Source organism: Strix uralensis, chromosome 23 (assembly GCF_047716275.1).
Source record: "Strix uralensis isolate ZFMK-TIS-50842 chromosome 23, bStrUra1, whole genome shotgun sequence".
NCBI classification, from domain to species: domain Eukaryota; kingdom Metazoa; phylum Chordata; class Aves; order Strigiformes; family Strigidae; genus Strix; species Strix uralensis.
Genome location: NC_133994.1, coordinates 9,477,402 through 9,499,818, shown reverse-complemented (window position 1 = coordinate 9,499,818; position 22,417 = coordinate 9,477,402). Strand labels below are relative to the sequence as shown.

Below are 22,417 nucleotides of genomic sequence, written 5' to 3'. Positions count from 1 at the left end.
GAGAGGCTGTTTAAGGGGAAAGAGCTTCTGGGCTTCCCATTTGAGGGGTATGTTTCCCTTCATGCTCAGCCCAATGATTAGTGTTCACCAGGGAATCAGAGCTGGAAAATGAATTTGAGAAGACAGAGCAGTGTCAGGCTGTTAGTAGCTCAAAAAGGATCTTGGCTCCCCTGAGCCTGAAGGCTGAGCACTTACCATTCAGGCCCCCGTGATAGATTTAACAACCAAATGCTTCCAAGGCAGGCGGTGGCCTGCCTGCTAGGCTCTCCCGCCCCAACTCCTCCCCAAGGAGACCATTAGCACCTGAAAATGGAGAAGCCACGGCCTTGGCCTCAGCATCTGGGGTTGGACGCAGCACTGCAGAGCAAGGCTGGAGCCATATGAGAGCCAGGGCTCTGAGGCAGCTTCACGCACCGCCACTGCACCAGGGCTCATATTTTTGGAAACAGCATCCCAGAGGGCTGCAGTGGATGCTGCTTGTTCTTGTGCCAGCCCTGCCTGTTTTGGAGAGTTTGGTTAAGCTCCGTTTGGCTGCCTCTGAGTTATTCAAGCACAGAAGGGGTGTTATTGGTTACAGGACGTTTCAGATTTTTCTTCCAAGCACAGTTTGGTCAAGAAAGCGTAGGCAGAGGAGGGCAACGAAGCTGGTGAAGGGCCTGGAGAATAAATCCTGTGAGGAGCGATTGAAGGAGCTGGGACTGTTCAGTGTGAGGAGGAGAAGGTGAGGGGAGACCTCATCACTCTCTACAGCTCCCTGAAAGGACGTTGTAGAGAGGTTGGTGCTGGTCTCTTCTCCCAGGGGATTAGTGACAGAACGAGAGGGAACGGCTTTAAACTGCAACAGGGGAGGTTCAGACTGGACATGAGGAAAAAAATTTTGAGAGAAAGAATGGTCAGAGAGTGGAATAGGCTGCCTAGGGAGGGGGTGGAGTCCCCATCCTTGGGTGTGTTTAAGGGCCGTTTGGATGAGCTGTTGGGGGATGTGGTGTAGGGGAGAACTTTGTAGAGTCGGGCTGAGGGTTGGACTTGATGATCCCGAGGGTCTTTTCCAACCTGAATGATTCTGTGATTCTGTGATTTGGCCTGCCTGGTGGAACTCTGCAACGAGGTGAAGCAGCCTCTTTACACAACCATGCCAAGTCATGGCTAACTCAGCAGAGCATTATTTAAAACTATGTATTCCAAGTTTACAGCCTGGGTCTGCTCAGTCCCATCTATGGAGTCAGGGTCAAGAGCCACCTTCTTTGCAGCCCAAATGCCTCCATTACCAGTCACATCCCCCCCCCACCCCTTCATTTCTCTTCACACCTCTGGCAACAGCCGCTCTCCCCCTGCAGTGCAGCATGTGTGCTGCTTTACCACGCAGGAGGTTTTACAGGAAAGGCTGGACACAGACAGGCAGGGTTGCTCCAGGCTGCCCTGCAAAGCCAGCGCTGCACCTCAGAACACCCTGGGAACCCAGGACACCCCCTCCTCCTCCTCAGCTGCTCGCTAGCCCTAATGCTGATAATAAAGAAACCTCTGTGTGTCTCCAGGGAACCGGGACTCAGAGAGGGGCACAAAGACTCCCACAGCTGTGTGTTTGCAAACAACCCAGCTGAGCTGTGAAGAGGGGCTGAAAGCAGTAATTGTCTTTAATTAAAGGAGGTTGGAGGCATCTCAAGCTTTGACAAAAGACATTTCCAGTCTGCTAGCAGCTCCAGCACTCATCACTGCTGCAGCCGCCACCCGGCCTGCAGGTTTGAAGGAGACGTGTGACGGTGGGGACGCGGACACGCCAGCCCAAGGGTGCAGATGCAGCGGTGCCAGGGCAACGCCACACACCCGCAGGGCACGAGAGACGTGCACACCTGCACTCCAAGGAGGATCCAGCCAGTCAGCTCACAGCAGGACAAAATACCTGGGACCCCTGCAAGCCTTGTGCTTTGCACCAGATCTGAGTCAGATGTGCCTGTGTTGGGACACAGCAGCTGTCTGAAGGTGTCCCACCCTCCTGCTGGACCTGGCTGCACATGTCTCTGTCTAGGGGTGTCACCTCCACCCTGGCTGGTGTCTCACCCCTGTCCTGATCTACCCTCGTCACCCTCCTGCAGTGGTACTCGCACGTCGAGGTGCCGTGACGGAGAAGCCACAGCGCACACAGAGGTGATGCACGCAGGCAGAGGCTACACACCAAACACCAAGAGTGCTATTACTGCAGTTCCTCCCAGGCTAATTAATTAATCCTGCCCATTACTGTGCTACCTGGGCTGGTGTGGAGCTCTGTCATGATGCTGCATCCTTGCAAGCTCATGTTGAGCTAAGCAGCCCTTGCCACAGCAGGAGTATACACCACGCCAGACACGCTCATGTATGGATGCTGCCCCCACCCCGGGAGCCCTCTACCAGGGCTGGACCTCGCTCCCAGCCACACTCTGAGTTTCAGGGAGACAGTAAGCAAGCTCAGGATGCCGAAATGTCCCCCTTCCCTCCTCTCCTCCGCGCTCATGGATGAAGGTCCCCAGGGAGAGCATATTGCCCACCATACGCCGCTTCCTCCCTCTCACCCGCATTTGCTTTTGGCCTTCCAACATATCAGCGTGCAGGAAATCACAGCTCCGGTTTCCATGGAAACCCCATCTTGGCCCCCCCACCTCCCCTAAATGTATGCAACACAGTTGGGCTGGCGCAGCTGCGGTGGTCCCACGTGTCCTGCTACCCCATCCCTGGCTCAGTAACCTCCTCCTGGTTTCCACCAAGGTCCTTCCGATCCCTTCCCATAGCAGCAGCCAAGGCAGCCCTGGTGTCAGGCAACCCGGTCTGGAGAGAAGACTTCTGCTGCCAGAGAAATGTGCTGCGCTAACCTCTCTTCTTTAGGCAGGACCGAGCGGCAGAACTGCAGTTGCATCCAGTCTGAACCCTCTGCTCAGCTTTGCACGTTATGCTCTGACTGCTTTCCCACGCATACCCCCTCTTCCCACACTCCCAGCCACTCGATATCTGCCTTGCAGCTGGAAGCAGCAGAAAAACAGCCCTTGCACATGAACAAATCCCTGCCGTGGCCTCTGCAAAAGTGCAGAGAGCCAAATGCACCCAAAATCATTAAAGCTCTCGAGCATGCTGCGTGTGAAGCGCACGTGCATTGGGCTTGTCGTGTCCTAGAGGAACCACCATGCATGTTGGGCAGGTCCCCATGTGCATATTTTTGCCTGGGAAATCCTGGAAAGAGCAGCCGTGCTCTAATTCAAGAGAAACAAAAACAAACTGGGATCGCTTCCATCTGAGCCAGACAGCAAAAACCTTTCCAGAAGCAAAAAAAAGACCAGTTCTAATTATAGGGTATCCTGAAGATACACACGCTCAGATTTGTCACTCTATTTGCAAATTAATACTCACAGTGGCAACGCGAGTAAGCAGTGGGCATGATAAAGTTCCTCTTCTGGCCTCCTAATCCTCTTTAGAAAAGCTGAACAACCACCGAAAGCAGTAACCGAGGGCAGACCAGTGCACCCTGCTATTTCCAGCACCGCAGACCTTTTGCAGGTCCTAAGGCTAGGATCTGCACAGCTACAGCTGGAAGACCAAGCTTGAGATTATTTTTCCTACAACAGCTACGCCATCTCTTATTCTTCAGTCAGTGCCACAGGTCCTCTCCTAGGGTGTAAATTGAGAGTAAAACACCAACATTATTGCTTGGATCAATGTCCGAGCTGACGTAGCTGATGGTAACGGCATAACAACTGTGCTTGTGAAGGTGACTGAAAATTACAGCATTGCTGCCTCCTCCAAACAAGAGGAAGGCTGGCGAGGCACCACGCACTAGGAAGCACACTGTGGACTGCAAGTAGCAATGCAAAGGCAAATTAAGGTAATTTTTAATCCATCATTGGAGTGCACAGCAGGGGAAGATGAACAAGAAGCTTCTCTGGGTGTGAGTCACTCCCTGATTGTTTCTCCTAATCCTGTTTTCCCTGCTTTTACTCTTTCTGTTTGATTAACGAGGACTGTGTGCATACACCGAAAGGCTCAGAATTAATGTTGCTTGCCATGTTGCAAGGAAAGGCCTGCAGCAGTAGCATTTCCACTGTGGGAAACCCTCCTCAGCTTCATGCCTTCAACTACAGGAATCCTCTGGGTGATGGCTGGCATGAGCGAGCAGCTCTGGCATCCACTGCCCAAGGCATCACCTCCTCCTCCTCCTCCTTCGTCATAGCTTCCTGCAAGCCAAAGACAGCGCTATAGGATTGTGAACCATCCAGGCAGGGATGAATGGGGAGATTATCTGCCAAAATAATGCTCTTGATCATGGTGACAGCAATATGGACTCCTGTAGAATTGTCACCAGCACACGAGACTGGAGGGATAAGGAAAAAGGGAGGGGAGGGAAAGGGGGAGAGGAAGGCTCATGAAAAATGGGGGTTTCCACTGAAATACTTCAAGAGAGAGATCAGTACCTTAGAAATCCCTGGTTAAGGGTCTGATGCCCAGCAATGTCCTGCATCCCGCCTGTCCCTTGACGCTCCATGCAGCTGGGCACTTTGGGCCGCTGCACAGGGGACCAGCCCACATCCACTGGCTCTGCAAGCCCCAGGAGGATGCAGACACTGTGCTCGGGAACAGCTCTCCTGAAGGGCAGGGAGAAAGGTGGAATGGCGTGATGGAAACCACCCGCTGAGGTCTGAGAGCAAACATGCCCCTGACGCTGCACAGACCCTTCCCGTGTCTCCACAGAGAGCCTCCTGGAGAGCCGATGCTGTAAAAAGGCAGATACCGTGCATTTAATGGAGTGTGCTGTTTGCTGTTTGACAAATATTATCTGTTACTACAGCCGCTTCAGAAGTCGCTACGATCTTTTCAAAAGCCATCCAGGCTGGGAAAAAGCCATTTGGAGCAAAGCATCCGCATTACTCTACTTTATGGGCTCCACTTCAGGCTGCACTTTAATTCTTACTAATCTTGAGGGTTTGGGCATTTTGATAGTTTGAAATTAATAAAGCCTTTGTCACGTGTCTGTTTATTGTTCACTCTACTCCTGCCTCCTGTCACAGCTGCAGGTGTAACAACCATGGTACTCCTGGGATCATAATGTTTTGAAAGGAAATTGCTAGCTTTCGTTTCAGACTTAAAAATTGTCTTCTTGAACACAGGGTGTCCGTGAGCTCTCAATGTGACAATAGTCTGAAAGTGCAAAAAGACTGCAAGTAGGACTTTGTCATCCTTGAAAATTTCAGTGTCTGAGTTCTGAAGAACCAGATATTCCCTCAAAATGCATTTTGGATTTGTCCCACTAGCCATAGGAATTATTTCTAGCCGTTGCCCACCAAACCTGTGGACCTCCAGTGGGACCCTCACCAGGCATGCCCATCACCTCCCTGGCTGCCACTGCACCATCACTTCAGTACCCACAGCCCACTGCAGAGGGGAGACCCAGCCCAAGTGCTCAGGATGTGCTTGAGCGCAGAACCATACACTCAAGAGTCAAGATCCCTGTTGGCCAACTGAAACCATGAGACGGGTTTTGCAAAGGTGTATCTACTTTCTGACACAAAGAGCAAAGTCAATACCCCCAGCCAATATCCCAAGGACTCCAGGAGGATGCTAACATCTTGGCAGGTGTCATTTCAACCCATTGAAGCAAAGAAGAGCTCTCTGTCTTTGAAGACCTTGAGTCAGAGACCTGGAAAGGCTTCAGAGGAGTCACCTACCTGTAGAACACATTGTGTTCACACAGGTCCTCCTTTAGGGTGCCTTTCAAAGAAGATGCAGGAGGAGCAATACACTGAGTTGGTAGCTCTGGGTCTCAGTAGGACTTTTTTCTGTCTCCCCTTAACAGGGTGCTTTCAAGATGCAGTGACTTACAGTTTCCTGCTCAGGCTATACCTTGTTCCCCATTTTCCAGCCTTTACAACCTGCCATTCTGCAAATTACTAGTTTCTTATGTACTACACCCAGTTCCCCCACTTCCTGTTCAGATGCTGGACTCCAGCAAGGGAATCCGAGCTAGGTGGGCATGGAGCTGCCATTCACTTGGAGGAAGACTCCTCCTGAAGCTCGCTGGTAGGGAGGAAGTCAAGGATGCTGGTTCAGAGGCCCTTCTGCTTGTAAATGTATTCCCAGTGCGGCCACAGCCCGCCCAAAGCACAGCAGCGCTTTGCAGCCCTGCCTTAAACCAGCTGCTGGCCGCATCCCATGGTCTGCCGGGCTGTGCCTCTTCTTTCATGTTTCTTCTCTTTTTAATACCTAACAACATTTTTTGGTTTTTTATTTTCTTTTTTTAGACACCAGTTCCCCAAACGCCAAGAAATGAAGGCAACAAGGGGATGCCTTAGACTCACCGGACAGCACTCCCAGCACTTCTGCCTGGTTTTGCTCCACATCCTTCAGGAAACTCCTTCCTTACGATGTTTAACACCCAAGGACGCGGTATCGCAGATCGGTGTCACTGAACTTAAGGTCTCCTTCAAAATGTGAAAATGTGTATTTTGCTGGGCCAAACCTAATATAACATTGTTTGAAGTTTGGTCTATGTAAACACTGCCATCGTGTGAGCTATGAACATTTTGATTCCATTTGCTAACCTTTATGGGGACTTTTATGTATACTTTCCAGTGATATACTATCTTTCTAAGGCATATGGGGAACAATAAAGAGTTTCCCTGGAGCTAATTAAGCTAATCATGGCTTCTAGATTAAATTTTCTGTAAGATTTTTACCTTGCATCACTAATATGAAATAACTGTGCTCTTACAGAGCTATCATCTGACATCAGACCAACTTTAAACCAGCATCTCTCTCCACAAGGAATTGTCTGAGGGTATTTCCCAAAATTAAACGTTCAAAATAATCTCTTGGTTTTGGCCCGACTCACAGAAAAATCTCAAATGGAAAAAAAAAAAACCCTCAAAAGCAGTGTTTTCTCCAATTTCCCTCAAGCTACATAGGATGAAGAATATTATTCTCTTGCCCCACAAAGATTCAGCACTACACTGAACTCAGGGAAAAACCCTCCTTGATCCCCACATCTCTGAGTGTTTTGATACAAAGGAAAAACTACTGGTAAAAACCACACTCCCTTCATCTTATGGCAATAATGAGTTAAAATCCTGGAAGCCTGGGCCTGGATCCCAGCTATTCATTCCAGTTCTTATGTTTACCACTTTTGTCAGGAAAAAAAAAAAAAACAGGGAAAAAAAAAAGGGGGGAGGCCTATGAAGGAGAGAGAGGAGAAGCACGAATAAATGCTGCTCTCCTGCCGGTGTCGGCACGGGATGATGCCAGAGCCACTATTCCCCACTCACACGGGTGTAGCAAGACCAGGAATGTGGTATTTGATCCAAAATGCTGTTTCATCTGTAAAAGTAAGTCAGGGGGGGTGGGGCGGGTGGATTTTCTTATCAGGACAGACATCAGAGGCTCCCATCGTTGCACCCTGGGCACAGTTAGTGCATGTGGAGGGTCAGAGGGGACATCACTCTCTGGTGGAGACCCTCCAGCTCTGCTCTCACTCATCTCCTCCCACCTTCTTGCTGACCACAGCACCATGAAATGCCTGGGGAGTAAGGATGAAGGGAGCAACCTGTCCCAAAGTGGGAAGGAGAGCAGAGACCTTTGTTTTGCTGCAAAAGACCTTGCACAGAGAAAACAAAGGGCTTATGCAAAGGGACTGGGAAGCACCACCTATGGCAGATAGTTGCAATGCAAAACTCCACCATGTCTCTCTCAGAAATCCTGGGGGTGGCCATCTCTTCCATCAGGAAACTCCCAATAGGTTTTGTTGGACCTGAGATCTCCACCCCTTCCTCCAGCCCGAGGGATTCATGACTTGCCCATATTAATAAATGAGAATATTCTGTTCCCCTCCAAGCTTCCAGTGGGCTGCTCTCAGGTTCTCTTCTGCAGCCTGCTGGGGTCTTTCCTACACCTTCACAACAGGGCTGGGAGCATTCCGCAATGTTCCTGCTGTTCAAAAATCACACACATGTCCTGGAAAACCTCGTCTCCTCCCTTTCTCTCTAGAGAAAAGACTTTTGTGGAAGGTCTCAGCCTGTCCTTTGCCTTGAAAGTAAAATGAGAAAGCACTTCTCATTTCCTTTGCTTGCTTTTGGCCATGAAGGTCTAGTCCCTCAGAAGCAGCATTTCCTGTTCTGAGGTGAGTTGTCCATCTCCCTCCTTCAGCAGCAGAAGGCTTGCCTGATTCCTGGACGCCTGTGACCCTCGTTGAGAGGTCAGCATCTCTCAGGGCTTCGGACCACCAGGAAATAAATGCCTCAACCCTGCCATCTGACACCCCCTTTCTCTGCTAGGCTCCCCGTGGTCCTACTCCAACCTCCAGAAGCCCAAACACTACCCAGGAATGTGCAGAGAACAGGCTGGCATCTCCTCCAACTCCAGGGTGCATCAAGCAGGCTTGGAGTGGTTAATACTGAGCAGCTGCAATCCTCACCACAGCCCTAATTGGATTCACAACATGGAGGGGTCAGCAAGAAGCAGGAGGGAGAAGAATCAAAGCAATGTAAAGAAAGACGCTGTATTCTTGCTTCCCAGACGGAGAGGGAGGAGAGGGAGAAGCCCAAAGAGCAGTATCCACAATGACATCGAGCCACGGCCGGCTGGGAGCATTCAAATTGTCAACAACCCTGTAGAAAAGGCAGACAAATTCCTGTTTTGTACTTGGGAAGAAGCCAGGTGATGTAATCATCTTATAGGATGATGGTGAAATACTTTCCATTCCAGCAGTAACTCAAGATGTTAAATAGCAGCTCCTAAAGTTAAACATTGTTAAATCAGTATGTCAGGATAGCATTTACCTAAAAGTTTTTAAAGAGATGGCTCATGAACCAGTGGACAGTTAATGTTCACTTTCCACACACCATGAAGTAGTAGGATGTTTCAGAGATGTAGGAAAAAGCTATTTGTTAAATGAGGCAGTCTTAGCTATTTTAGGACTGCCACTGCAACGTCAGTACCAGTCAAATAAGGATGTGCCAGCTACAGGATTTGGTCAGCAAAGGATCAAAGGAAGGTAGTAATAGTTGTTCCAACCTACGTACATTTATGGAAAACAGATTAATGCAAATTAGCTTTTTATGGTTTTTTGATGCAATTACAAGATTGGCTGGGAGAGGTAACAGCGTTAATGCAACTCACCCAAACTTCTGCAGAGCATTTCCCTTGGTAACACATGATATTTTGATCGAGAAATTAGAGGGTCCACCAACACTGTGGGACATATTCAATGCATTAAAACTTGGCGGGCTGATACTGCTATGGTCTGAGATCTAAGCAGGGAATGTGCAGAGAGCAGGCCTGTTTCTACTAGAGCCAACAAATTTGGTTCATGCCTCTGGGCTATTTAACATTTTTATCAATGACCCAGGAGAAAACCCAAAGCATTCCCAATAAAGTTAGCTGATGACATGGAAGTTGTAGTGTGGTAAATACTGAAGATGATGGGTTCCTGATACACAGCAATCCAGATGCCTCAGTGAGAAGGGCACAAGCAAGGAATGTGCATTTCAGTACAAACACATGTCAAATCACACCTCTGGGGACAAGGATGCGGGCCACAGTGGTTATCTGCTCCAAATCCCACCAGGAATGACAAAGATCCATCAAAAGCACGCAGAGCAATGTCATTGCCAAAATGATTAAAGCAAAGGGGGGATGTAGGAAGAGAGAAATCTCAGTATCCCCTCCAGTACTCAGCTAGTCACTATGAGCATCCTGTACATGGGACGGTGGATCTGCCAGCAGAAAGGCTAAAGCAGTGCCAAGGGCCAGGAAGAGCCAAAAAAAGTGGCTGAAAACCTTACCAGAGGACCAGAGGCTAAGGATCGCTCTTAAACAGGCACATGGAAAGCAGAGGTGCAGTGATGGACAAAGTTCACTGAGGTCCGAGTGCCAGGCACAGCCAGGGATAAGACGGCAGGAGAGACTGCTGGAAGTGTTTAACGGGCAATTCTCCATCTCTGGAAACATTTACATCACTATTGGTTGTATCTGCTCCAGCTCAACCTGGAATGCTTCCTGTAAGAACTTAATTACTCCTAGGGCCTTACAATGTATTGGCTGGGTCCAGCATTATCAGTGGAGGCCCAGACCCAAAACAGAGCCAGAAATAGCCTCTTATCTTCAAAACATCATGTACGTATGGGACGCTGTAAGACAGCTAGGACATACCCTTCTCTGGCACGTCAGAAAGCTGCACGCCCCTCCAAGCCCTTAGCACATGCTTGCTGCCCTCCAAAACCCCAGCACAGCACATCTGGGACAGATCCCTGCTGCTTCCTCTGTGCTGGAGGAATAGCTCTGGGTGCTCGACATCACTGCCTCTGCACCCATATCCCCAGCACACGGTGGGATGGTGGCAAATCTGCTGCACTCCACCTCAAAATAACTTGCAAGCACAGGCAGGGAAGCTCCTCATGGAGCTCAGCTGTAGGACACATACCTGCAGGGGCATAACCCTACCAAAACCCACCAGCCCACCCTGCACAGCCCCAGACCGGGACACCCCACGTATCAGCCCACTACAGCAATAACGCCTGAGGTCACACTTCTCCCTTTAGGCTGGACTTGGGCTGAGTCAGTGCTGGAGCTGACCTGGGAGTATCCAGCTGGCTCGGTGGTGGAACCAGGCTGTGGTGTTGGTGAGGCTGGACAGGACCGGCACCAGGCTGGGGGCTGGAGCTGGGTCAGGACCCCCACATCCTCCCTCCTGGCTCTGCCCCCCAGGGAAGGAGCAGGAGGAAGGCAGTGCAGGCTCCAAAGGGACATACTGTTGAGCCCTCAGGCTCCCCACAGGGGTGGCCTGGCTCCACTTTGAGCTGGAGAAGGCAGGTGACAGCCTGGATCTTCTACAGACCACCTAGGTGACCAGGTTTCTCCTCTTTCCAGCATGGAACCAGCTCCTCTCCTCAGAAATGCCTGTGACCCCAAGGGATGATGCCACAGTAAGACAGTGTCACCACCAGCTTCTGCAGGGTAAAACCATCCCTTGTTACCGTGGCAAGACCAGGACTCCCTGTGCTCGGTGCTGTACGAGTTCAAGAAAGAAGAGCTGCAAACGCAGCGATCAGACACATGGGCAGGTGTCCTCCGAAGATGGAGGGGAGCTGGAGATGGACACAGGGTTCAACAGTTAGGACCAGCAGCCAGAGTCTCCCATCCCTGAGCAGGCAGAGACCCTTGCAGGCAGCATTTGTCTACTGTCCAGTCCAGACAGCGAAAGCAGGCAGCACAATAGCTCTGCCTCCGCCGTTGCAGAGGGGAGCCAATGAATAAGGGAGGCAGAGAGAGAAATGCGCTTAATATGCTGCATGGGAGGGACAGGCGGGGAAGAAGGGGGGAGGCGGCAGACAAAGAACAGGGAGATGGAGAAAAAAGACGCAGGCAGGGAGCAGGAGAAGGTGAAGCGGAGAAGCGGGGAGGATGGGGCTGGGCGTATCAGGCTGGGGGGGAGGCGGTGAGGGGAGGCGCGTGCGTGGAGCCCCTCGCCAGCGCAGCGGAAAGGAGCAGGGGAGTGAGTGGAGGAGCACAGTGAAGAGGAGCGGGCAGCCAGCCCCTCGCAGGGCCCTGCGGGATTGGCGAGCAAGACCCAGCAAAATGAAAATCTCTTAACCACACAGAATTGTTAACTGCCCCCAAATCCTTTTGTGCTGGGGCTGCAAGCTTAGAAGAGCTTAAGCTGTTAGATGCATGAACTTCCTCCATAAATATCCCTTGTGTACAGTGCCGTGGGCAGGCCTGCACTGTATTAGCCAGATGAAAAGCCCAGCAGAGAAAATGAGCAACTCCTTCCAGCACCTTGCAGCTGCACTGAGGGGCCGGCCATTGCTTGGGATGCCCTTTTCCACCAGGATTCCCTGACTGGGTAGGACCAGTGAGCCATGTCCCCCACGCTCCCTGCCACGTCCCATTTGGGCAACCGAGCCATGTGAGAGCACTTTGCCCCGAAAGCCAGCTTGGATTTGCTTTTGTTTTGCTTCTGGAAAGGGGCCCAGATTCCCTCCCGCCCCTCGAAACACGAGAAAACCTGCTGGCCACATGTACGAGTGAGTCCCCCAAAGCAGGCAGCTTGTACACTGCCTCCGTGGGCACTGGGGACAAGGACACGGTGGGAGGTGGGCAGAGGAGCAGCGCTGCATCCCGCAGGTCCTGGCCGAGTTGGGCTGGGGAGCAGAGCCCTTCCCCTGCTCGACCAAGCCAGGGCGACCAGCCCCTTCCCCAGTCCTCTGTGGGGCTCACTGTGGGGGCTGGGAGAGGATGGGGATGCTACAGATTGTCCTGCCAGCTCCATGGCTGGCTCTCCTCCCAGTCCCCACTCTCTGGGGGATGCTGGGGGAAAACAGAGGGTGTGTCCCCGTCTGGCACAACCCTGGGGTCCCATCCAGCCCCGATCTGCAGCCACACGTGGGAAGGGGAAGGGGGAGGGGAAGGGGAGGGGGAGGGGGAGGGGAAGGGGAAAGGAAAGGGGGAGGGGGAGGGGAAGGGGAAGGGGAAGGGGAAGGGGAGGGGGAAGGGGAGGGGAGGGGAGGGGAAGGGGAAAGGGGGAGGGGAAGAGGAGGGGGAGGGGAGGGGGAGGGGAAGGGGAAGGGGAAGGGGAAGGGACGGGGAGAGGGGGAGGGGGAGGGGGAGGGGAAAGGAGAAAGGAAAGTGGGAGGGAGAGGGGGAGGGAGGGACAAGGGGAAGCGGAAGAGGAAGTGGAAGGGGAAGGGGGAGGGGAAGGGAAGGGGAAGGGGAAGGGGAAGGGGAAGGGGAAGGGGAAGGGGAAGAGAAGGGAGAGGGGAAGGGGAAGGGGAAGAGGAAGGGGAAGAGGAAGGGGAAGGGGAAGGGGGGAGGGGAAGGGCAGGGGGAAAGGGAAGGGGAGAGGAGGAGGGGGAGGGGAAGGGGGAGGGGGAGGGGAAAGGAGAAAGGAAAGGGGGAGGGAGAGGGGAGGAAGGGACAAGGGGAAGTGGGAGGGGACGCAGAAGGTGAAGGGGAAGGGGAAGGGGAAGGGGAAGGGGAAGGGGAAGGGGAGGGCAGCCCCGGAGCCAGCTGCCCCATGGAGACGGTGGGCTTCTGGCCACCGCATGATTAATGACCGCAGGGAGCGCAGGGCCAGGCGCATGCCAGCACTGGCTGGAGAAACAGCTGCGGAGGTATCAGACCTCCCAAAATCCTGCTGCTGACAGACAAAGAGGAGACCTGGCCTCTCCCTCCACCTTGGCCCCCCTGCTTCTGCCCACGCTGCCTGGCCAGGCTGCAGGGACAGGGCTCTGGGCTCTGGGGCGTGCAAAGGGACCGTCCCCTGGCGGGGCTGGCAGTGGGATCCAGGAGCCCTGAGAAACTGTAACTGCACCACAGCAAAGCACCGTGCAGGGCTGGGTCTGCTCAGGTGAAGAAAAAAAAAAAAGGCTGAGATGGAAAAACTGACATGAATCATTTTGGCTTTCTGGTGTTGCTGTGAATGTTTCACTTGGGCCTCATAAAACACCCATCTTCCCTTCAAGGCTGGGATTAGCCAGGCTCCCTTTCCACACTGCCTTGCAGCAGTACTTCCTTGCTGCCCCTGTCACAGAATCACAGAATCCCAGAATCACCTCGGTTGGAAAAGCCCTTGAAGCTCCTCCAGTCCAACCATGAACCTCACCCTGACCGTTCCCAACTCCACCAGATCCCTCAGCGCTGGGTCAACCCGACTCTTCAACCCCTCCAGGGATGGGGACTCCCCCCCTGCCCTGGGCAGCCCATTCCAACGCCCAACAACCCCTTCTGCAAAGAAATCCTTCCTAAGAGCCAGTCTGACCCTGCCCTGGTGCAGCTTGAGGCCATTCTCTCTTGTCCTATCGCTTGCTCCTTGGGTCAAGAGACTCATCCCCCCTCTCTGCACCCTCCTTTCAGGGACTTGGAGAGGGCCATGAGGTCTCCCCTCAGCCTCCTCTTCTCCACACTAAACCCCCCCAGTTCCCTCAGCTGCTCCCCATCAGACCTGTGCTCCAGACCCTGCACCAGCTCCGTTGCCCTTCTCTGGACACACTCGAGTCATTCAATGGCCTTTTTGGAGTGAGGGGCCCAAAACTGAACCCAGTCATCGAGGTGCGGCCTCACCAGTGCCGAGTAAAGGGGTGAGATCCCTTTCCTGTCCCTGCTGGCCACACTAGTGCTGATACAAGGCAGGATATCATTGGCCTTCTTGGCCACCTGGGCACACTGCTGGCTCCTATTCAGCCGGCTGTCAATCAACACCCCCAGGTCCCTCTCTGACTGGCAGCTCTCCAGCCACTCCTCCCCAAGCCTGTAGCGCTGCTGGGGGTTGTTGTGGCCCAAGTGCAGCACCCGGCATTTGGCCTTATTGAAACTCCCCCAGCTGGCCTCAGCCCATCGCTCCAGCCTGTCCAGGTCTCTCTGCAGAGCCTCCCCACCCTTGACCCCCCAGCTGGGTGTCATCTGCAAACTGACTGAGGGTGCACTCAATCCCCTCGTCTAGAGCATCAATAAAGATGTTAAACAGGAGTGGCCCCAGCACCATCCCTGCTACAGCTGGAGGGCACTTGATCACCCCAAGCTTGGTAGGCAGAGACATTCAGTAGACAGCGAAGAGTAACTCAAAGCACAGATATTAAATGACACCTGCAGCACATCAGGACCTGTAGCTTGACACATGACCAGCCCAGCCACCAGTAGGAGACATGGTGCCCTCTCCAACGGGACCATCCAACCTGAAGTCCCAAGCAAGCATGGTCTGTCCTCCTCTCCAGTGTGTCCATCTCCCCACTACCAGCACCTTCCCTATGCCTGCTTGGTGCTCCCTGGCCACCCCTTCCCACAGCAAGAAGAGAGGGGATGCAGCTCCTTCCTTGCACTCTGCGATGCCCACTGACATATCTATAATTGATCTTAGAGAAACCCCAGCTCTGCTCAGAGTGTGCCGATGCTATCGAAACTGTAATGGGATTTTGATGTTCAGCCAGGACAGGAGGGAGAAGAGTCTGTTTGCCAAATGCTGTGGTTTGCTCTGTGCATGGTACAGTTGCCAGTGCCCATTAAACATGCAGCTCTCAGCTACCCATCTCTCTCTTGATAACCCCAGCAGCTCCTTTCTCAACCTCCCCAAACCCATGTGTGACTGGGGAGGGGCACAGAGATGGGTTTAGGCATGGTACTTTCAGGGAGGGCAGTGCAGAGCCTCTCGCTTGCCTGGGACCACGCTGGTGCTCAGCGTGCTGAGCAGGCACTCCAGGAGTCTGCCTTGAACATCTACAGCGGCAAGAGAACACGTACAGGGCAGGAGACCTCTGGCTGCTAAGGGAGCTCGGGGGCCAGGCTCAGAGGTGCCCAGGCTGGAGAGGTGAGCCTGGCCCTGAACAGCCTGTGACCAAGCACTACCCTGGGTCATTTGCACCTCACCAGGGAAATGCTGCAGACAACCTGCTCCTTCACACTCCACTACCTTTGGGTGCCTGCCCTCCCCCTCCCCTCACCCCAGAAGTTCAGCCCACAGCAAGGCACAGGGTGAAAACCAAAGTGAAAACAGCCCCAGTATTTTGGGAGGTGACTACAGATTGATGGTATGCACCATAGCTACACACACGTGTCCCTCCAAGACCTGGAGAGCACAGAGGGCACCAGCAACAGGCCACCACCCCTGGACTCAGTGGCTCTGAGGACCCAGAGGTAACGCAGAGCCTCTGCAACGGATGGATGAGCCTGGGGCTGGAACTGAGGAACTGGGGAAGGAGTCAGTGTCCACACACATGCTCCTCTCCCACGTCCCCGTGTGGTCCTCTCCCACCCCTGCCCAAGTAGGTCACTCTCAGGAGACTCGTTCAGATCCCAGCTGCAAATCCCAACTGCCACCACTGGCACGACCCATCAGCAGCGAGTCAAGCGCAAGGACCGAGACCGAAGGCAAGCGGTTACCTCTGCAGACAGTCCCATTTTCCACTGACTCATAGCCCGCCCGGCACATGCAGCGGCCGATGGGCACCAGCCACTCGCCATCCCCGTTGCAGTACAGCTTGATTGGCACATCCACCTCCTCTGCGTTGGTGATGCATGTTCCCCGGGCTGCCACCAGCGAGGTGCTCTCTGCTCCTGAGAGGGTTTCTTGGAAGACAGCCCCATTCTGGATCACACGGGGACACTTGCGGTAGAAGACACGGACAGCAATCAAGGACATGCAGCCTCCATAGTCCTGGAAGGCCAGGTAGAAACCATTCTTGGAGACAGGCCCAAAACTGCGCACCTCAGTGTTAATCTTCATCACCCGTCCACCTAGGTCCACCTGTGAGAAGCTCTCGTCGGCAGCAATCGTGTCCACCTTCATCCAAGGGTTCTCCATCCAATTAGGAAAAGTCTTGGTGGCCGAGTCAAAGTCAGACTCAAAGTAGTAAAGATTAAAAGTCTCCTTACAGGAGCCTGGGACATTAGGGATGCTGCTGCAGTCCCGGACAGAAAATTTCATCTCCACATGGATGCGGTGCGCTCCTCTCCTCCGGATGTACTTGGTCCGGAGCCAGTTGTTTTGGCTGGATTCAAAGACGTTGCACACCTGGTAGGTGCGAATCGTGTTCATGTTCTCGTCGTACCCGCTCACCTCTTCCCACTGCGGACGGGACACAGAAAGTCAAGTGGCTGCACTGAACTGATGTTCCCCACCCACCTCGCCTCCTCCCAAGCCCACTGCGTGTCAAGCGGGCAGGCTGGGCCAGCACCAGACGCCCCACACTGTGCCCACCCCATCATACAGGCAGCCCCACTGGTGCCCCGTACCTCGCCCTGGCACAGCTCCCCACACCTACGCACCTCCCTCCCGCTCCAGCAGGGTTTGACCCACACTGCACACTGGGCAGGCTCCGTGCCGTGGGGACAAGGTGGCCCAAGCCCCCAGCAGAGCTCGGGTCCACCTCGCTGCCAGCAGCACTGTGCCCCATGCCCGGATTTATGGCCAAACGCCTCTGCTGGGTGGCAGGGCGTGGTGGGGCCACGCATCTCCTCTGCAGGCAGTAATGGCTTTAGCAGGGGCTCCCGCCCGTGGGCTGCACTGTACCGCAGAGCGTCCCGGCAAAGTAACACGATGCCTCTAGCAGATGTATTCCCACTGGTGCCGCTACGGTTACAGACGTGGCAGACAGGACCCGCTTTCTCAGGAGCGAGTAACACAGCCGTAAAACCTCCTCGCCTGCTCCAGCCGGAGCACCAGTGCGTGCTGCTCAATGGGCCAGTAGCCAGAGGCCTCCCCCCAGAGTCAGGAGGGAAGGTTTATGGGAGCCTGGCTGACCCTGCTGCGTACCCAGAAAGGGAGATGCTGGACTAGATCCCACCAGTAGCCCTCATCCCTGCCCCTTCAAGGGCCAACATGCTTCGGGGTCCCTCCTGCAGGTGTGCACAGGTCCCAGCCCCAGCTGTCCTAAACTGGATCTATGGGATGTCCTATGAGCCGTGGCACAACAGTAGCATCCTTCTCAGCAAGACAGCTCAGAGATGACATATTTCCCCATGTGAAGCTCAGCCCAGCTCCCCCCAGCTGACTAAAAACTCTGGAGGAGTCTCTACAGAGCTCAGGGCTGATGTGATGCCTCCTGGCCCTGTCCAGCTCCCTGCCCTTTCCCCAGGCTGTTGTTTTCCAAATCCTTCCGTGCTCATTGTTTTCTCCATCCTTTGCAGGAAGGGGAGACTTCAGGGTGGTGCACCAGGCCAGGGCAGAGCTGCAGCCAGCACTCTGCAATGAGCACAGACAGGAAAGGGTCCTCGTGGGAGGAGAACCTTTCACCCAGCTCATCAGAGCATCTCCCTCAGCCCAGACCTTTATGGAGAGCAGAGCATCTCCCTGTGCTGTCCCCTCTCCACCCACAGCACCCTCATGATGCTGACAGCAGGGACTGGGGTCTAGCTATCATGTGACACAGTCCCAGCCAGCTGGAACAACTTCTCGTGAACTTGTTCATAAACCTGCTCAAGTGGAAGCTGAGCTGTTTCCTACGGATGTGAAACCATGAGCACAACCCTGCCCTGGATGCGGGATCACAACACCCAGGCCAGGGCAGCAGCACAGCCCCAATCCAGCACCAGTGCCAGGACTGAGGTCCGCAAGGAAAACCCTGCAGGAGCACAGCACCCCCAGCCCCTCGGCCTGCAAACAGCCTCACAAGGGCAGCCAGGACTGCAGAGACAGATTGTTCCTCGCACATCAAGCCTAACAGCCCAACAGAAGGCTGTCAGGGAAGATCCCCAAACAGCTCCAACCACTTCTGATTGGCAGTGGCTGCTAATCTGCTGCCATCGCTGGGGGAGGAGGAGAACATCCTTGCAAAACACAGGGGGAACACTTGCTTTATTTTCCAGAAATAAATTTGGCGTGGTAGTGGAAAATCGCAGGATCTCCCCAGTTTTTAGGGCACCAGCTAGGAGGGGATGAAGGAATCAAGGACAAGGCAGAAAGAAGCAACTCCCTCCCCTGCCCTGTCTCTGACGTGGCGCTCTCTCACCTGGACCACTCCGAAACAGCGTGTCAGCCACCAAGACCCAGGGATGCCCAGTACTGCCCCACACCCATCCACCCCTGTATGGCCCCGAGGGAGCCTGAAGAGCTCAGCCCTGGCCAGGCAGGAGCAGCACATGGTGGAATGAGAGTCTCTACAGCTTGGGGATGAAGAGTAGACGATGGAGGCAGGGCATGGGTACCCCTACGAGCAGCATCGGCACCTGTGACACGCACAGGGCAGGGCATGATGCACACCCAGGGACCTGCCCAGAGGTGGGGATGGGAGACGATCCCACCAGCAACACTGGAGCTGTGCTGGACTTCCCAGACAGGCATCTGCATCCTGACAGGGATGGGGGCCCTGGGAGCACCTCACGGGGCAGGCTCAGGACCCCCAGCATCCTCCTGCATCCCTGCAGCAGTGAGCGGGGGGGCTCCCGAGCTCCCTTTTCTCAGCTGGGAGAGAAAGTCACCCCCGTGCACCAGCCCCTGCGCTTCCTCGATGCTTAATTAGAAGCCTCTCCCTTTCTCCTCTCTCTCTAATTAACGTGCCGGGAGCTCAAAAGAAGAAGGCAGCACAATAATACGGGGAGACGGCTTCCAGCAGGCCCAGGCCTCATTACCACGGGGCTGGGGAGCCGGGAGCAAGGCGTGCTTTACATATGGAAACACCACAAACAAGAAAGGCTGGGCGAGGAGAGAAAAAGACTTGACCTCTGCTCCTGCCTATTGTGCACCCGTCATTCCCCTTCGGCGGCCGGGCTGGCGCTGGCGAGGCGGTCGGGCTTGCGGGCGGGCGTGGGGCTTTATCATGGTGATGGGGGAGCGGTGCCGGCAGCGCCCGCGCCCCAGCACGGCAGGGCAGCCAGGCTGCTCCGGAGCTGGGTTTAATCTCCCTGACGGAGGCTTTTCTTGGCCGTTTCTTTTCTTCTGCCAAGTCTGCTCTGGGAGGGGGCTTGCTGTCAGCCTCGGGGTGAGGTCCACAAAAATGTCTTCATCCAGCCCCTGTGGAGGGTGGATGGAGGGCAGGATGGAGCCCGAGCCACCATCTCCATGCACAGGGATGGGACACATCCCCAGCCTTTGGGCGGGCTGGATTGGGCCACCCACATGTGAGGGAGCAGGTCTGGGGGTGTTGGGCACTGGGGCTCCACGCTGCTGCCAGCCAGAGCTGGGCAGGATGCTCTGAAGCACCTCGATGCCCCACACAAACCCCGCGGAGGTGGCTGGGGCTGCTCCAGTTGTGTTGTGAGCAGGAAGGTGCAGAGACGCACTGCCTTGTCCAAGCTCTTCTTTTAAGGAGCTTGCTCTGGGTGGTCTTGGGATGTGGCTCAGGGGACTCTTGGCACCAGTAAAGCCGAGAGACAGCCGCTGCTGAGACAGCAAATGTTCCTCCATGAGATGCCAGGGACGCTGGACAGTCATTGCAGGGCTTGATCAAACAGCTGCTGTGGGTGCAACCTCACGGGCCAACGCCCTTATCCTTTTCTGCTACATGTGACAGGCAATGGGATAACAAGTGAGACACTGGGGACAAATGATAGTGGCCTTGGCATTTTGTTTCTCCCCATCCCTGATTTTTAAGTGGCTGCAGGCCAGCTTTACGGAGAGTATGATTCCTCCACCACCACATTGGCCTGATGCTGTAGGCTGAGAATTACACTCCTCCAGCACTGGGGTATTTTTTAGAAGCATCACCTCCTAGAAAGCTACTGGAAACCTCAGCTGTCATCCTCTTATACTCTTCCCACTAGACTTTTCACATGGCCAAGGCACTTTGCTTCAGTGACTGACTTTTGTTGAGTCAACCCACCTATGTTCACGTGGAGCAGGAGACCCCCAGACCAGGCTCCGCGTCCCCATAACGCGACAGGATAACTCACCCCCGATGGAGGATGCACTGTCCAGCCCAGCTCTGCCGTTGCTGTTGTGGAGTCCATCAGTGTCTCTGCAGGGGGAAGGTGAAACAAGGAGTCAGTGGCTGGCTGGTGAATGGCCTGAGGCTGGTGAAAGAGGTGGAGAGGAGCCAGCCCAGAACTGCACCCATCAAGCCCAGCCTGCGCAAAGCCCTCTGGCCAGCTCTCAGCTGGGAAGGAGCCACCTATGAGTCCCTCTACCCATCTGCTTCCCCATCCATTGCCCATTGCTCCCTGGCCCCCTTGTCTCCTGCAATGCATGGGGGCACATGGTCTTCCACACACCAGCCCAGCTGGACTTTCCTCCTCAAAATCCAGAACCAGGGTACCACAGCCCTGGAGCAGCTCTGCTCCTGCAGATGAGAGGCCCAGCCAGAGAAGGTTTTTTCCATCACCTTCTAGTTTCTTTTGCAAAAGTTGGATATTTTTTCTCAGCATTTTGCATGGTAGGCAGAATCCTTGGCGATGCAGTAGCACACGGGAAGGAAAAGCACTTTTAGAACTTAAAAGTACTAAAAAATTAAACCTATGTTAAAGCTGGTTTTCCAGGTGATTTGGGTTGAAATAGTGCTACTGCTGGCCAGTACACAGAACTCTCCCTAATCCACATGGGCAGCAAAGCCTCCTTGTCCTTTCTACACCTCATCACGCCTCCAGCGCTGAAGTTTTTTCATCCCAAAAAGCTATAGGTTGGCCTAACTACAATGATGGCATGAGAAGGGATGTTCAGGTTATGGCAACGCAAAACTTGGCCTAAAGTGTGTAGGTGTTCCCCACCCACCATGGGAATTTGCCAGACAGCCCCACTGGACAGATACTTCCACGAGTGGTTTCCACAATCTGGGTAACTGTCCATCCCCCAGGTCTGCAGTTGCATTTGTTGCAACATGGGGATTTTTCTGCACTGTGCCTGCCCAATGCTGATGTTTTAAGAAAACAGGACAATATTCTGATGTTTAGGAAATGGAGTTTAGAAACCATGCCCAAAGGTTTCAGCACACCGAGGCTGGTCATGGGAAAAGCGTGATGCTTGTGGGACAGACTCTACAGGCCAGCATACGGCCAGTGATTCTGTGGCTGAGACCAAGGTGATGCCCACGGAAATTATATCCCTCTGCTCTGTAGGGAGAACGTGAATCTGCCCCTGATTTCAGCGCATGCACTCAGGACGCTAACTGGAAAGCATCCATCGACCACATGCACAAGACACAAACACGAAATTTGGCTTGCAGCTTCACTTTCCCTGTCCTCCCAGTTAATGCAGGACAGGCAGGGAAACAGTCCGTCTTTAGGGCTCTGCAGCTCCTAAGAAGAAGTATCTCATGCACAAAATGTACACCCACTCTGTGTCAGCTCACTGAGAGCGATCAGCCAGGAGAACCCCAATATAGTCAAGATCTCCAGCCACCATCCTATAACCCAACAAATAGTGCCAGTTTCCAAGGCCACAACAGGGATGGAGAGTTACTGGCTGTAAGCGTGTCCTGTTGCTGCTCCTCACCACCAAAAATCAAGCATCCTGCCGCAAATCCCCCAAAAGCATCTCCACCTTCTCCACTTTCACTATGTTGAAAAAAAACAAAGGGAGAAAAGCTCAGCCTTGAGCAGACCCATCATTTAAGAGACAAGCCTGGATGCAGAAATGACTGCTGTTCAGCCTGCCCAACAGCACACATGAACTCCCCTTTTCCCATCGGCAAGCCAGAAAGTGACTCGGCACAGATATGCTCCTTGCACCTACTTCTGGCAGTAAATCATTTTCAGACTGTGGGTTGCTCGTTACTCCTGGTTAGAGCCAGTGGTTTCCAGTTCACGGGAAACCAGGATTTCAAAATCTGGTTTTATTCCAAGAGTAGAAAGCAAAAATAGTTCTTTTCAAATTTTCCCACTAAGAAGAGTTCTGGAAAACAGCTAGTCCACAAATGTTGTCATTCAGATTTATGAAATTTCTTTTTAAACTGAGTATTTGTTTACATAGTTTGATAATTGTGTTTATTTTATCAGAGGATCTGGCTTTTTCATTAAAACACCAGTGGCACTTTGATCTGAAAGGAAAACA

The 22,417-nt window shown here is 53.7% G+C and overlaps 1 protein-coding gene across 3 annotated transcripts in view; it reads right to left on the bottom strand.

Annotated features, from left to right (window-relative positions):
* Positions 1-22,417, bottom strand: part of EPHB2 (EPH receptor B2) — a 144,365-nt gene that overhangs the window by 82,365 nt on the left and 39,583 nt on the right. For all 3 annotated transcript variants that reach the window (XM_074892588.1, XM_074892589.1, XM_074892590.1), the window contains exons 2-3: positions 20,326-20,390; positions 15,880-16,564 (exon numbers count right to left, since the gene is read on the bottom strand). In XM_074892588.1, coding sequence (XP_074748689.1) covers positions 15,880-16,564; positions 20,326-20,390 — 750 coding nt within the window. The remainder of the gene's footprint in view (positions 1-15,879; positions 16,565-20,325; positions 20,391-22,417) is intronic.